This window comes from Lissotriton vulgaris, unplaced genomic scaffold (genome assembly GCF_964263255.1).
Source record: "Lissotriton vulgaris unplaced genomic scaffold, aLisVul1.2 SCAFFOLD_829, whole genome shotgun sequence".
Classification (NCBI taxonomy): domain Eukaryota; kingdom Metazoa; phylum Chordata; class Amphibia; order Caudata; family Salamandridae; genus Lissotriton; species Lissotriton vulgaris.
In genome coordinates, this window is record NW_028248543.1 from 166,024 (window position 1) to 179,874 (window position 13,851).

Sequence of the window (13,851 nt, forward strand, 5' to 3'; positions counted from 1 at the left end):
CTGAAATGTGGTGCTTGGTGTCTGCCCTCAGGATAGGATTCAACATGTTCCAGACTTAGGGCCTCATTAGGATTGCGGTTTTTCCACATCCTCCGGGCCGGCGGAAGTGTCCGCTGGCCCGGATGATGCGGAGCCTTCAAAGACCCACCTGCCAGATTAGGATGGCTAGGGGTCAGGAACCCGTCCGCTGCTTTTCCGCCGCGGTCGCCTTACGACCGCGGCGCAAAAGCTCTAATATGGAGGCGGTCTCTAACAGACACCGCCAGCCATATTAGGATGGGAGTAAACAGATGCCTTTCCGCGGGGCTTCTCTGCCGTGGAAAGGCATACTCTGATTTCTTTGGGGGCCCGTTGCGGGCCTCAGGGTGACGGGGGATGGGGGGGGCACATGGGGGGTACCTATGGTACCCCCCTGCATTTGCATGCACAAAGCGGCAGGCACCGCGCGGTGCATGCATTTTTAACATTGCGGCGGGTGCTGCTTCAAGCAGCACCCGCCGCAATGTTAAACATGCAGGATGTGACCGCCAGAGTGGCGGTCACATCCTAATCTGCACGGAGGGACCGCCGCTGCCCCTGCGGACGGTCCCTCCTACTCTGGGATGGCGGACGGACGAAGGTCCGTCCGCCATCCTAATGAGGCCCTTAGTGTTCCTGTACTGTCAACGGGACCTGTCTCCATGTTTTAGCTATTTGAAAGTTTTTTAATTAAATCAGGTTGGAGGTGGCTGACAAAGATCTCTAACTGGGGATGCTCGCCTGGCGGTCTTGACCATGGATACAAGAGCCCTGTACTCAGTGCTTAATTGGAGCTGGTGGTTGCAGTTGAATCCGGCCTGCGCTCACTTTAACTCGTCAAACTTTGACCCAGAGCGAAAGAGTGAAAAGCACACATGAATGAAGAAGAAATAGACTAAAAACCCATGAAAAAGGAAGAAAACCGGAACCTGCAAAAGTGAGATAAAGGGGCAGGGATTGTCTGGTGATGGATTAAATAGGCCTAAGTTGTAATTAAGACTACAAAGCCTTGGTATTTGGCACGCCTAACACAGTGGCGGCTGGCACAGGTTGGGGTGCGAGGGCAGATGGTAGTGGCGAGAGGGGATAAAGAAAAAAAATAACTTACCTCCTAGCCGTGCCTCCCCACTGTCATCACTCCGCATGTTCCCTGGCATAGGAACAGTTATCGAGCACCCAGACTCTCCATTACCAATTAGAACGCTGCAATGCAGTGTTGTGATTGCTCTTAGTGCCGTGGTTTGGTGCTCAGGCAGGGACTTGGAGCCTGGGCATGTTCTCCACCCAGGCTGTAACACAGCCTGGGTGGAGAACATGCAAAGTACGCATGACTGTTGGGCTACCCCAAGATGGTCGTCCAAACATTTATGCGCACTTACGGAGTCCTCCTCGTGCTCTGGGTTATTATCATTTTATTTTTCCTTTATTCACTCTGCTGAAAAGCAGTGGGGCCAATGCTCCTCCGCCTTAGTGGAGGAGCTGCCGCTCACCTAACATTTGATAGTGCATGCCGTGGGCTTCTGAGAAACATTTTGGGCCCGGCGCTTATTCTGCAGTGCCACCGTAATAGGCCATGCCGTCTGAAACTATAACATTCCAGCGATATCAGACACAATGCAAAGGGATTTTCGAGGTGGAGCTAGCTAAGGCCCCTTCACTGGAAACCGAGTGGTTCACACACATACATCCAGATGGGATACAGGACGTCAACAATTTTTTAAACATACCATATACCACTCGACTCTAAATGAAGACTCAAACATAAAAAATGGTCCATTATGTTACAGTCGCTCTTTGCTGCCAGTGATGAACACACAATCATAATGCAATATAAACATTCACAAGGTTTTGTAATACCAATTCCCAACAATGTTTATTGCAGAATGCGCGATTTGGCACATATGGCAGTGTGTATGCAATATAGTCTGTAAATCAGTATGCTCTGTACCTCAATAGATGAAACCATTATTCTGTTAGGGGTTGTGCCATTTTCTTTTGCGCCATAAATAAACAGTGGAAGGTTTGTTAAATATGGAGCACTTACCTGACCTTTATGAAATGGAACACTATTCGTCAATGAATTTGACAGCAGCAGTTCCTCGGATCTTCCAATGTTGCCAATTAAGGTCACATAAACCTTTGCTGGGGCACTTGAATGAGCTGTTGTGCCAGTGTGGACTATTATTTCATATTCTTCCACCTTTGTGTTTGTACTGCTGACTTCATGCTGCTGTGGAGTGGAGCACAATATTAAATAAAGTTTTTTTCAAAATAATTTCCAATTTTTGGAGCCCAGGAAGACGTATGCTAAATTCTGGGCCCTTAAGCATACGTCTTCTGGGGCCCTAAATATTTCCCCTCTAGGTCTTTATATTACACCACTTTAAGACATATAAGATCAATCAGCCTTCCCCTTGTAAGAATCATGGATTAACCGCCAAAGATTTGAAGGTCATTCTCCTCGAGATCATTGCATGGGCTCTTTTTAGAAGAGTCAGTCAATCTGCGGAAAAATAAATAAAAAAACTGCAAAACTATTTTCTCACATTTCTTCTTGAAGAAAAGTTGAAACCGACTTGTAAGAATTAACCTCCATAGAAATAATAGTCAGTATGGAAATTATTAGGTAATGACAGAAATGCAAAAGATACAACAAAAATCACTACTGGTATTTATTTTTCCATATTTCAAAATTCTTAGTAATTAAACTATTTGAGATATTTCGTCTGCACACACTCCCTTGTTGAAATGTCCCTTTGTGTGTCGCGTTGCCCGGGGTTCTGTACCCATAAACACATCTCTTGTGTCCTCCTAAGGGCATAATGGTGTGAATGTTGAGATTCTTCTACCAGTTTCTCCAGTACCTAGGTTCTCTGGCTTAAACAGAGCTTCAGGGAAGAGATACTGGTGAGGTAATAGACACCATCTAGTCCCAAATAGTCTATGTGGGCAATCATTGAGTGAGCCCCGTGCTGGGGAAAAGTACAGTTGAAGTTATTTGAATTTTGTTTTTCAAAGCTTAGTGGATTTTAACCTGTTGTTTCCATAAATTAATATGATGTGGACAGGCCTAAATCAAATAGTCTCACATGTTTGATGTTTGGTCAGAGGAGCAAGGAATAGGCTTTGCGGATGATTCACACAGTCAAAGAAATGTGAGAATTTTTTTTGTTGTTGGGATGATCTGGATCCAAATGTGCAACGGCTGCATCCCACTGCTTATGGGGTGTCATACCAGAACATCTCAGACTATTATCTGACACAAATATCGTGTCCTCAGTGTCATTTACAAAAATATTCCCCCCTGGAGTAAATAATAGAAATATCTATTCAAATATGCGATATGTTTTTTTAAAAATATTTGGGGCATATTTATGTCAGAAGATATTTTTGTGTTCAATACTGTGCCATACAAGCAGGAAGGGTTGGGACCGATCAGATCTGCTAGGGGTGCTATAAAGAACTAGTTTTCCTATTGCTTATGGTATGGACCTGGGAGAATTTTTTGAGTAAGTTATTGTATGACTGAGGGTTATAACAGGACACCTCTTAAAAAAACTCAGCTTCCAATTAGGGATAAACACAGCTTGATTTTTTTAGCTATCAGTTGCAGCAAATACATTAATTGTACATTTTGGAAATCAAGGTGCAAGATGGACATCGAAAGCTGGTGGAATGATAAAAAGGAGCATCACCATTATGGAACAAGCAACGTATCACTGGCCTTCCACCACAAGTCCACATCCAGCGAAAGGGCAATTGTGGTGCTTTGAATGCTTTGATACTAAAGCTTCTGTATGTTGACTGAATAACTATTTCTTCGTTTTTGTTTGTATTATGCCTGCCTTAAAATTGAATAAGCATTCTGTTAGTTCTGACTTTGTTGTATGTGTATGGTAGGTGGGACAACACATGTTCAGTTTGCTGGGGATAAGAAGAGAAAAACAAAAGGAACAAATGGTGGACAGAATGCTGAACAATGCAAACTTTCACCCACAGTCAAAAGGATCTGGGTTTAAACTATCATTCTTTTCTCACGGCGCCACCCCAGTTTGGACCCAGCCATATGTAGAGCCAGGTCCTCCCTGGACCAGAAACAAGCTGGTTTCGGGGCATCATCCCTCATCAGCCATGTTAGCTTGAATCCAGTGGCGCATTGAGCACAGGAATCACGTCTGGGCATACCCTTCCTGTTTAGGGAGACAAAAACAAAAGGAAAAAATTATGGACAGAATGCTGAACAATGCAAACATTCACCTCAGTCACTACGGATCTTGGTTTAATCCATCGTTCTTGTGCTCACCACACCACCCCAGTTTGGACCCCGAAACCAGTCGTATGATACAAGTTAAATTCAGCATAGTAGGCCCGGCTCACCCTCTGTGACCTAAGCTGAAGAGATGTAGGCAGGGCTGTCAGCGCGGGGACGCACTGTTCTCTGTGCAACCAAGCGCTTAATAAATGTCATTAACCTAACCTATCCTTCCAGTCCAGGGAGGACATGGACTGGAAACAAGGGCTGGAATGTTTCCATGGGAAACAGGGCCAAGACTCATTTGCATATGGCTGGGTCTAAACTGGAAGAGCATGTTGAGCAAAAAAACGATGGATTTAGGCCAAGATCTCTGGACTGGGTGAATGTATGACATTGTTCAGCATTCTGTCCATCAATTCTTCTTTTTGCATTTGTCACCCGAAGTGGGACAGGTACGCCCAGATTTGGGTCCTGTGCTCTCCATGTTACTGGAGTCAAGCTAGCCTGGCTGACTAGGGGGTGAAGCCCCGAAACCGGTCCTAGGATGCTTGTTTCCAGTCCAGGGAGGACCTGGCTTGGCAGTTCGGGCTGGACTGTTCCCATGGGGACAGGGGACAGACTGATTTGCATATGGCTGGATCTAAATTGGAATGCCATGGGGAGCAAAGAAATCAATGGATTTAGGCCCAGATCTCTGTACTGGGGTGAATGTATGACATTGTTCAGCATTCTGTCCATCATTTTATTTTTTGGGGATAAGAAGAGAAGCACCTGTAGCTGTAATATATTATTGTGGTCTTGTATTGGTTGGATGATGGAGCAACATACTCATTCATCACGCATGCCTTTATAACCCGTACACTACCATGCATTACCCACTACCATGCACCCCATTACCACGCATGACATTACAACGCGCATTTATCAGGATACATTGAAAGTGGCATTACAACGCATACAGTAACCGTGCATACCACCTCCATGCAAACGTTTATAATTCGATTTTAGTATGTGCGTTGCTGTTTACAACACTGAAATCTGCACTCAGGAAACAATCAGGAAGCTCAGTGGCTCCGTTTAGGGGAGAGGTTCCATGGCAGCAGATCAGGCGGCAAACATGTACTCTCGCCCATGTACTTCACTCTCATGCCGATGCACCCACCACTTAGACTTCAAAGAAGTAGTCCAGAGGTGACCCAGCTCCTCCGTACCTGAAGGTGTATCAGCAGTATATCATGCGCCACTCCCAACACCCCCTCTGGTGAGCTGTCTTAAGGCAGTCCTGCTTCCGTAGCCTTTCTTCTCTGGTGGCTGCAAGGAGGGCAGGGTCGCAGGTACAGCTAGAGGAAGCCATTGCCTGGGGCGCTGAACTAGCAGTGTAGACAACCGCTTCATCAGTGTCAGTCCACAGCCATTTTAGTAGTTTCTTGCCATCAGTCTTGTGGGCCAATTTACCCGCAGCACACCCCATAGAGATGGTCATTCAGGGGGTCTCCAGCCACAGCAGACACTCCAGTGCGTGTCTCGCCAGGGCGCAGGGCTCCATGAAGCCCACAGTCAGATTTAATGTCCGAAAGACCTCCGATCAGGCCGGCAGTACACGTTCGTCTTCACTGCAGGCATGGCCATTCCCCCACAGCACTTAAGTCACCACCTTGAACACTAACCCCAGAAAACTAATTTAATTAATTTAATTATTGTCGCACTCTTGTCACAACGCCAAAAAGTGCACTTAAGCCATGCTACCATTACCACACATATGCCTTTATCATTCATGACTTTACAACAACATTAATTGTAAAGGCATGCACAGTAAATGCATACTCATCGTAAAAGTATGCGTGCTAAAGGCATAAGCGTGGTAATGACTTTGTGGTAACGGTCCCACGTGGTTATGACCACATTGTAATGGCTGTTTCCCTCTTGTATCAGCAACATTGAGCTAGGATTTGTGTCTGTTTTTCATTCGTTTTGATCAATGGATGCAGTTTTGCTTTCTTCTTGCTTCAAGAAATAACAAGGATTTAAAATATAAATGGTCAGTCCTAGCTTTACAGCCTAAGTCATCAACAATGGAACTGCTAGGGTGAGGTGGCTGTAGGTCTGAGGATGTTGAAATGGTTAGCAGAGATGAAGCTGACTGAGTGATTATCAAAAATAACAGCATGTCTCCAAGAACATTATAAGATTTGGGTAACCCTCTTTAGAGGCGGCGGAAACAGAGAGTGGTGAGTGACAGTCCAACAAGGATAAAGTAATACAAAACAAAGCATATTAGATATGATATAAATCTTTCTTTCAGTGAGTTACATCCTCTTAGAGGCTGGCTAAAACATTGAGGGCTCAGTTTACCAACAGCCTCCTCAGTCATGGCTGAGTTTCCACAGTTACGGTGGAGTCTCTGCCCTTGTGATGGAATTTCTGCAATGAGAAAACTGCAGTGCCAAGATTCTGCCATGAGTGAGGAGACTCTGCCTCAACTGCAGACTCTCAGCCACATTTGAGGAAGCTCTTTGTGAAGTGGACCCTAGGTGTGTTGTCTATAGTCACAAGTGTGCAGGACAGAGAAAATGGGTAATTTGCTGCTGCAAATGTTAGGACAGATATGGTGGCTTTTAGTGCAGTCCTGAATTCAGGAAGGGAGGGGATTGGCCAACGATCATCTGGATAGTGAGCTCCTGTGAAGGAGAAGGGACAACATATAGAATCTGGAAGTAATGCATGGGCGATGTTGTCTGGTGCTCAATAGGTTTAATCAGGGGTTTACAGAGAGGTTGTTCATGACTTCCGGACTCAAGAGGAACCTTTGCCAAGGAAAAGAGCTGGAGAAACCGATGAAAAGTACTGCCCTTGCTGTGGTCTGGGGTTGGCCTGCAGTTGCTGTTTCTGCCAAGGAAAGGAGAAGGACTTTGCTGTGTCCCCTGCTTGAGGAAAGTCTTCATTGGCTTGAGTAGAGCCTGCCTCCTGTTTTGAAGTCTCAGGGACACTAAGACTTCACCAGCAGCTCCCCTGAACTTCCTTGACTGTGTTGGGCCTCTGGAAGTTGTCCTGCTGTTGGGAACTGGTAGGAACCTAAGAGAAGTAAGAAAACCTGTTTCCGACGCTGTCAGTGACACCACTGTGACGCCGTGACTTGCACAGAGGCCCGGAGCATCGCTCGAGAAGTGAACGACGCACTGCCTGGCTTGCACCGCAACGTCGACGCCCTCCGACGCCTGCAGTTATCAGCCGTGCTGGACACCAGCGCTCGCACCCACTCCATCATCACCAGCGCCTGCATCCTGTTATTGAGGCGCAGATAACCGCCTAGGGGACTCCACGAACTTGTTGACTTTGCATCGTCACAGAAACCAATGCCTCACTGCCGACGCAACCGCCTTCCCCTGTCCTGGACACAACACATCGCCTTCTCGCGGACACAATGCCTCGCCTCTCCTGTGGCAGCTAGGGAGTCGGCCTCCACATCAGCACCGACGCCTCACTTCCTCAACACCATGCATCATCACAGACTTTGTTTCCAAGGTACTGTTTGTTTGGGGGTCTGTGTGACTCCGTGGCTATCTGAAATTAAAGTGAGTCCCATTTACAGCCAGAGGTCCTTGAGCAGATGAGATTTTAAAGTAACTTTACTTTAATTCGTTGAATGTTGCTCTGGCAGCATCAGCAAAGGCCAATTAACAACTGCAGAAACTGGGTGCAAAGTTCACACAATAAATCATAATTATGGAATCCGACCTTACATCCCAGATCTGAGAGCCTAAAGTAACCCAGAGTGTTCAAACTGATTTTCAAATATTTAACAAAAGTACATTTTTTTAAATGCGAACATTTTGGACCTGCAAAGCAGGAGATTTTGTAAAAAAAATCTGTGGGGTTTATTATCCTCATTGAGTTATATTAAAGCTGATGCAATTTGAGGAGGGGGATTGACTTAAAAAATCGTAAGTCTCCCACCAGAATCTGGTATGTCGGCATGTATGCATTTTATACTCAATGTAGAAGAACTATGTATTACGCAAAATGTTTAGAATCAGGATTGCCTGTAAAAATGTCAAACTGTCCACGTTCTTAATTTATTTCGTCACGTTATTGTGTAGTCTTGGTCACGCATCAGCTCAGTGATCACAGATGCAGGTTATGGAATCTTACATCATCTGAGGATGAGGCAATCTTTAATTATAACCCGTCTTTGTCTCCGCTGTAAGTCACACCAGTGGCACAATATAGGAAGTGCGGTCTAATCTTATATCGAAATTTAGTGGTTTTGGAAATAAGAGAATATAAATATTGAGCAGGAGCACAGAAGACGCAAGCTAGATTCTACTGCAGGCAAGGGCAGCAGTAGAAAATAAGCAGGTAAAGGCGCGCACGCAGCATGCGTGTCCCTGCTCGCTCCCGCTGCAATACTCCATGGGAGTGAACTTGCCAGAAAAGGTGGGAAATGACCCACCAGTAGCCATTTGCAGGCTACGATTTTTAAAGGACACAAATGAAAGCCAATCCAATATCTGGGAGGAGTCAGACCCCACAAAGTACAGACAACAGATCGCCTACAACGCAAGCACTGTTTAGGCTAAACCTAAAAAGGAGGCTGTAACAATAGTAGCACTTATCGAGGCCCAGAATCTTGTATTTGTACTACAAAGAAGTTTAAATGAGGGTATGTTGGTCTGTGGGACTTCTGGAGTGAAAATCTAGCAGAAAGGGGGCTGAGTATGGTACAGGGTAAATGCAACAACACAGCCAAGCAGCGATTGGAAGGGAAGCTGGGCTCTGAGAGTGAAAATGGACTGTCCTTTGTTGTGATATAGTGATCTTTAAAGAGGTGTCCCTGTAGCTTTTTTCAAAATTTGAGCTGAGTTGGAACAGTGGATGGATATGGCCATGTCGCCAGATAATGAGTGCATAGATGAGAAGGTTTGTTGCCTTGTTCTTTCTTTTTTCCACTTCTTTATTTGCAGTCTGGTGGTGTGTTAGCTCCGGGTGTACCAAGAGCCTGTCAGCCAGATAGACATGGTTGTTGATCATAATGACTTATATTAGTTTCCTATGAGAACATTTGGCAGCTGATAATATCAACGTCTGTATGCAATATTATGGGATAAAATACCTTTTTTTACAAATGCATACTGCAGATGGGACATTCAGGTACACAACTTGTAAAAAGAGAGACAGTGTAGGCCATGTTTCTGTCCACATTTCTAGATATGCAGTCACTGCTAGGTTATTAACATGTATTAGCCAAGGTTTTTCTTTGTGTAAAAGAGGCACTTGGCCAGATGCATCAAGCATCCATTTTGCGATTCCTTATTAGCGAAAAATAAGGAATCGCTAATAAGGAATAGCAAAATGGAATGCATCAAACAATCACTACAAAAATAGCGATTCCTTCGAATTCCTTAATTGCGACTCGCAAATTGCGAGTCACAATTAATGAATACCTCCCCATTCATTCCTATGGGCCTAGAGGCCCATAGGAATGAATGGGAAGACAATCTCAATTTGCGAATCGCAATTAGCGATTCGCAAATTGAGATTGTGAGTTCAAGGGTGCAGGGGTGTCCAAAGGACACCCTGTTGCACCCCGGATTTTGATCTGTGCACATATGTTGCGCACACACATGCCCTTAGGGCATGTGTGTGCCCAACATGAAACTTTGAAAAATGCACAAAAGTGCATTTTTTAAAAGATTTTGCAAATTACCATGAAGTTGTACTTCGTGGTAATTTGCGTGCCCTATTAGCGAATTCGCTATTTTTAAACTTTCATGCATTGCATTTAAGGAATCTCAATTTGAGATTCCTTAAATGCAAACAATCGCAATTTAGCGAATTCTCTATTTGCGATTTTAGCATTTGGGATGATGCATCCCAAATGCAAAAATACCGGTCGCAAAGGGGCAGATTCTGAGAATCTGCCCCTTTGCGACCGGTTTTTAGCTTGATGCATCTGGCCCTCTGTTCCTCACATTAACACGCCCTGAAACACTGAAATCATTGCCTTCCCGGCTGCAATACATTAAGCATTAATAGTGATCCCCTTGATTCAGACACAAGTTCAATTAAAAGCATAGATTTGCAGGGGGCAGACTCAGCCAATGGCACGATAGCCCACTGGGTAATGGGCCTCCTGCGGAAATTCATTGGTATGTGTGTGAATGTGTGTGTCACACCAAACAATTAGAACTCAAGCAGGACTGCTCTGTAATGTACACATTTAAAAATCACTTGAATAAGGTCACTAATAGATATATGGCCTTCACATAATGTGACTTCACTTCAGCAGACAAAATCATAAAACAAGCACTGACAATTTCAATAGGTCTGGCTCTAATGTGCAGCATCCTGCATTCACCCAGCAGGCACACCACTCACTCTGCACTAACATGGGCACAGTCTTTTTTTCCTTAGGTCTAGGTTGGTTGCTTTCCTGTTCAACTCAACTGTTTACCAAGTACACATGTTTAGAATTTGATCTTCAGGGTAGCACAGGAGAGCCGTTCAAAACATAGTCAGCTGGTTTGTGGAGAAACTGAGAATGAATGAATGAGTAATGTTTTTATAAAGTGAATTAGCTGTCCAAAAGCAACAGGGCTATAGGGAGAACAACCCTACCAGGTAAGAGAGAACAGATAGGTCTTCAGCTTTTGTGAAACACCTCGATGGTTGTTTGTATGTCTCGGGTCCTCAGTTATATTTTTGCAGTGAGTAGAAGTGACATCCTAGAAAGTATGCACAACCTACTCTGGTGTTACTAAATATGGGCACAATCAAGAGCACAAGACAAGAAGAACAAAGAGTGCTTGATAATACTGTAGGGCAAAAGTTACAGCTGAAATACTGCGGACCCATGCAAGTAAGTGGTTAAATACAAAGGTGGGTTTGTTGGGTAATGAGAAATTACTTGAAAAAAGGCTAGAAAAGCTCAATACACATTGAAATGACCTCTCTGAAAACAAGAACCCAGAAAGAAAGTTTTTATATTTGTAAAAAAGCAAACATGATACAACAGAATTACTTCATTCTGTGATGCCAAAGGTTTCAAATAAATGATAAAACCGTTAGGAAAACATGTGAGGAATGTGACTGTTGGTGAACAAAGTGATCAGTGCATTAAATCCAGTGACACATATATACAAATTATACATAGGGGAATAAGATGGCCAGAGTGCTGAATTGAACTCCAAGGAGAAAGGGGGTAAATGTACAGGTTCTTGGAGTATCTGGACCAGTGGTAAGCGTCGACGTTTCGACCCTGATGCGCCCCAGTTGGTGGTCGCCTCAGGTCTTTATCAAGACAAGGGACAGTCTGGAAAGAAAAAGGGGGGGGAGTTGAGGAGTAAGTGCCATGTGCACTGTGTAAAGTGTGTTAAACAAGATTTGTTTATTGCCATTTGGGGTAAGTCCTATTGAGATTTAACAGAAGTATGCTCAGGTAAATTAAGTACCTAGTACAAAGCTGTGTTTTGCACATTTTGAGATAATGGATAAGGTATTTAGGTAAGCTAGGCAGGACTACGTTTTATTGTATTTGCCAGAGTTCATAATGTAAACCCATTTCTATTGCATTTGTCATGATTCATTTGATAAAACCCCTTCCTATTGTTTTTGCCAAAGAGTTTACAAAGTAAAACTCCTTTCTGATTTATTTGACAAAGGTCACAAAGTAATACCACTTCTATTGTATATGTCAGAAATTTGCAATGTAAACCCTCTTAGTATGTTTGCTAGAAGGTCACAATATAAAACCTCTCCATATTGCAAGGCATTTTGGGCCTTATGCATGAGCACATTTTCCCATAGACACAGAATGGGCAAAACCCCTTGATCCATCTGGCCCTTTTTCCTTATGGAAACCAACCTACACAATAGCACTCTGAGGTCACAGAGGTGCCACCATATGTAAAGTGTAAACTGATGTTAATCAGCGCTAAAAATGTCAGGAAGCCTACATCATTACAGTTTTAAACACACAAAAAGTAGTCAGAGCCGAAACAAAGCTGAAAAAATCCATCAAGCAGCATTAACATGTTAGCAAGACTTTTTCCAGCAAGCTTTTAGTTGTTTGTGTTGCATCTCTAGTTGAACAAGATAACTACTTTCTTCAAGTCCCACTGCCAAAACCAAATGACAACACTAATGACACAGAATGACGGCAAATGTAATCTTCCACTAAATGACAAATATTTGACAGACACTCCAATAAAGAATTGGGTAGCCATGAAAAACACGAGAAAGGCAATCACTGCAAGTGGCTGAGTCAAAACCCACTCTCTCTATGCTATATCTGACTGTAGTGTCCTAAAGTACTGGCACCATTAGGTCTATAAAATAACTAAACCGGTCTGTACAGAGTGCAGAGAAAATTCTTTAAAATTATAACCTCATTTATAATTTATTCGTTGCAACTGTTGTGTTGTTTAATCATAGCAGGCCATTGCATAGTTTACAGATATCAAACAAAAATATAAATTACACTTTAAAGTCATTTAGTATGCAAGAAGTATAGTACCACAGTCAATGTACTTATGTAAAACATAAACATAGTCTCCATATTGCAAGGCATTTTGGGCCTTATGCATGAGCACATTTTCCCATAGACACAGAATGGGCAAAACCCCTTGATCCATCTGGCCCTTTTTCCTTATGGAAACCAACCTACACAATAGCACTCTGAGGTCACAGAGGTGCCACCATATGTAAAGTGTAAACTGATGTTAATCAGCGCTAAAAATGTCAGGAAGCCTACATTATTACAGTTTTAAACACACAAAAAGTAGTCAGAGCCGAAACAAAGCTGAAAAAATCCATCAAGCAGCATTAACATGTTAGCAAGACTTTTTCCAGCAAGCTTTTAGTTGTTTGTGTTGCATCTCTAGTTGAACAAGATAACTACTTTCTTCAAGTCCCACTGCCAAAACCAAATGACAACACTAATGACACAGAATGACGGCAAATGTAATCTTCCACTAAATGACAAATATTTGACAGACACCCCAATAAAGAATTGGGTAGCCATGAAAAACACGAGAAAGGCAATCACTGCAAGTGGCTGAGTCAAAACCCACTCTCTCTATGCTATATCTGACTGTAGTGTCCTAAAGTACTGGCACCATTAGGTCTATAAAATAACTAAACCGGTCTGTACAGAGTGCAGAGAAAATCCTTTAAAATTATAACCTCATTTATAATTTATTCGTTGCAACTGTTGTGTTGTTTAATCATAGCAGGCCATTGCATAGTTTACAGATATCAAACAAAAATATAAATTACACTTTAAAGTCATTTAGTATGCAAGAAGTATAGTACCACAGTCAATGTACTTATGTAAAACATAAACATAGCCTCCATGTTGTTTAGATATTAGAAACACTATAGTACATTTTGTTTACACTTCTATTACTTGCTTTAAAGACTTGATAACTTACCATGCTATCATTCGTCTGATCCTTTATGTCCACAGCAGAATCTGATTCTGAGTCAACTTCAATACTTTCGTACCACGTTATCACCGAGCTGAAGTCTCCAACGGCAGGGGATAGTGAGGCGGAGTTGCCTAAAGTGTATTTGTGTGGTTG

General features: G+C 43.3%; 1 protein-coding gene across 4 annotated transcripts in view; it reads right to left on the bottom strand.

The window, feature by feature from the left end:
* Window positions 1-13,851, bottom strand: part of LOC147664064 (uncharacterized) — a 392,091-nt gene that overhangs the window by 149,456 nt on the left and 228,784 nt on the right. For all 4 annotated transcript variants that reach the window (XM_086950007.1, XM_086950006.1, XM_086950005.1 and 1 more), the window contains 2 exons: window positions 13,702-13,829; window positions 2,063-2,248 (listed from right to left, as the gene is read on the bottom strand). In XM_086950007.1, the coding sequence (XP_086806133.1) occupies window positions 2,063-2,248; window positions 13,702-13,829 (314 nt within the window). The remainder of the gene's footprint in view (window positions 1-2,062; window positions 2,249-13,701; window positions 13,830-13,851) is intronic.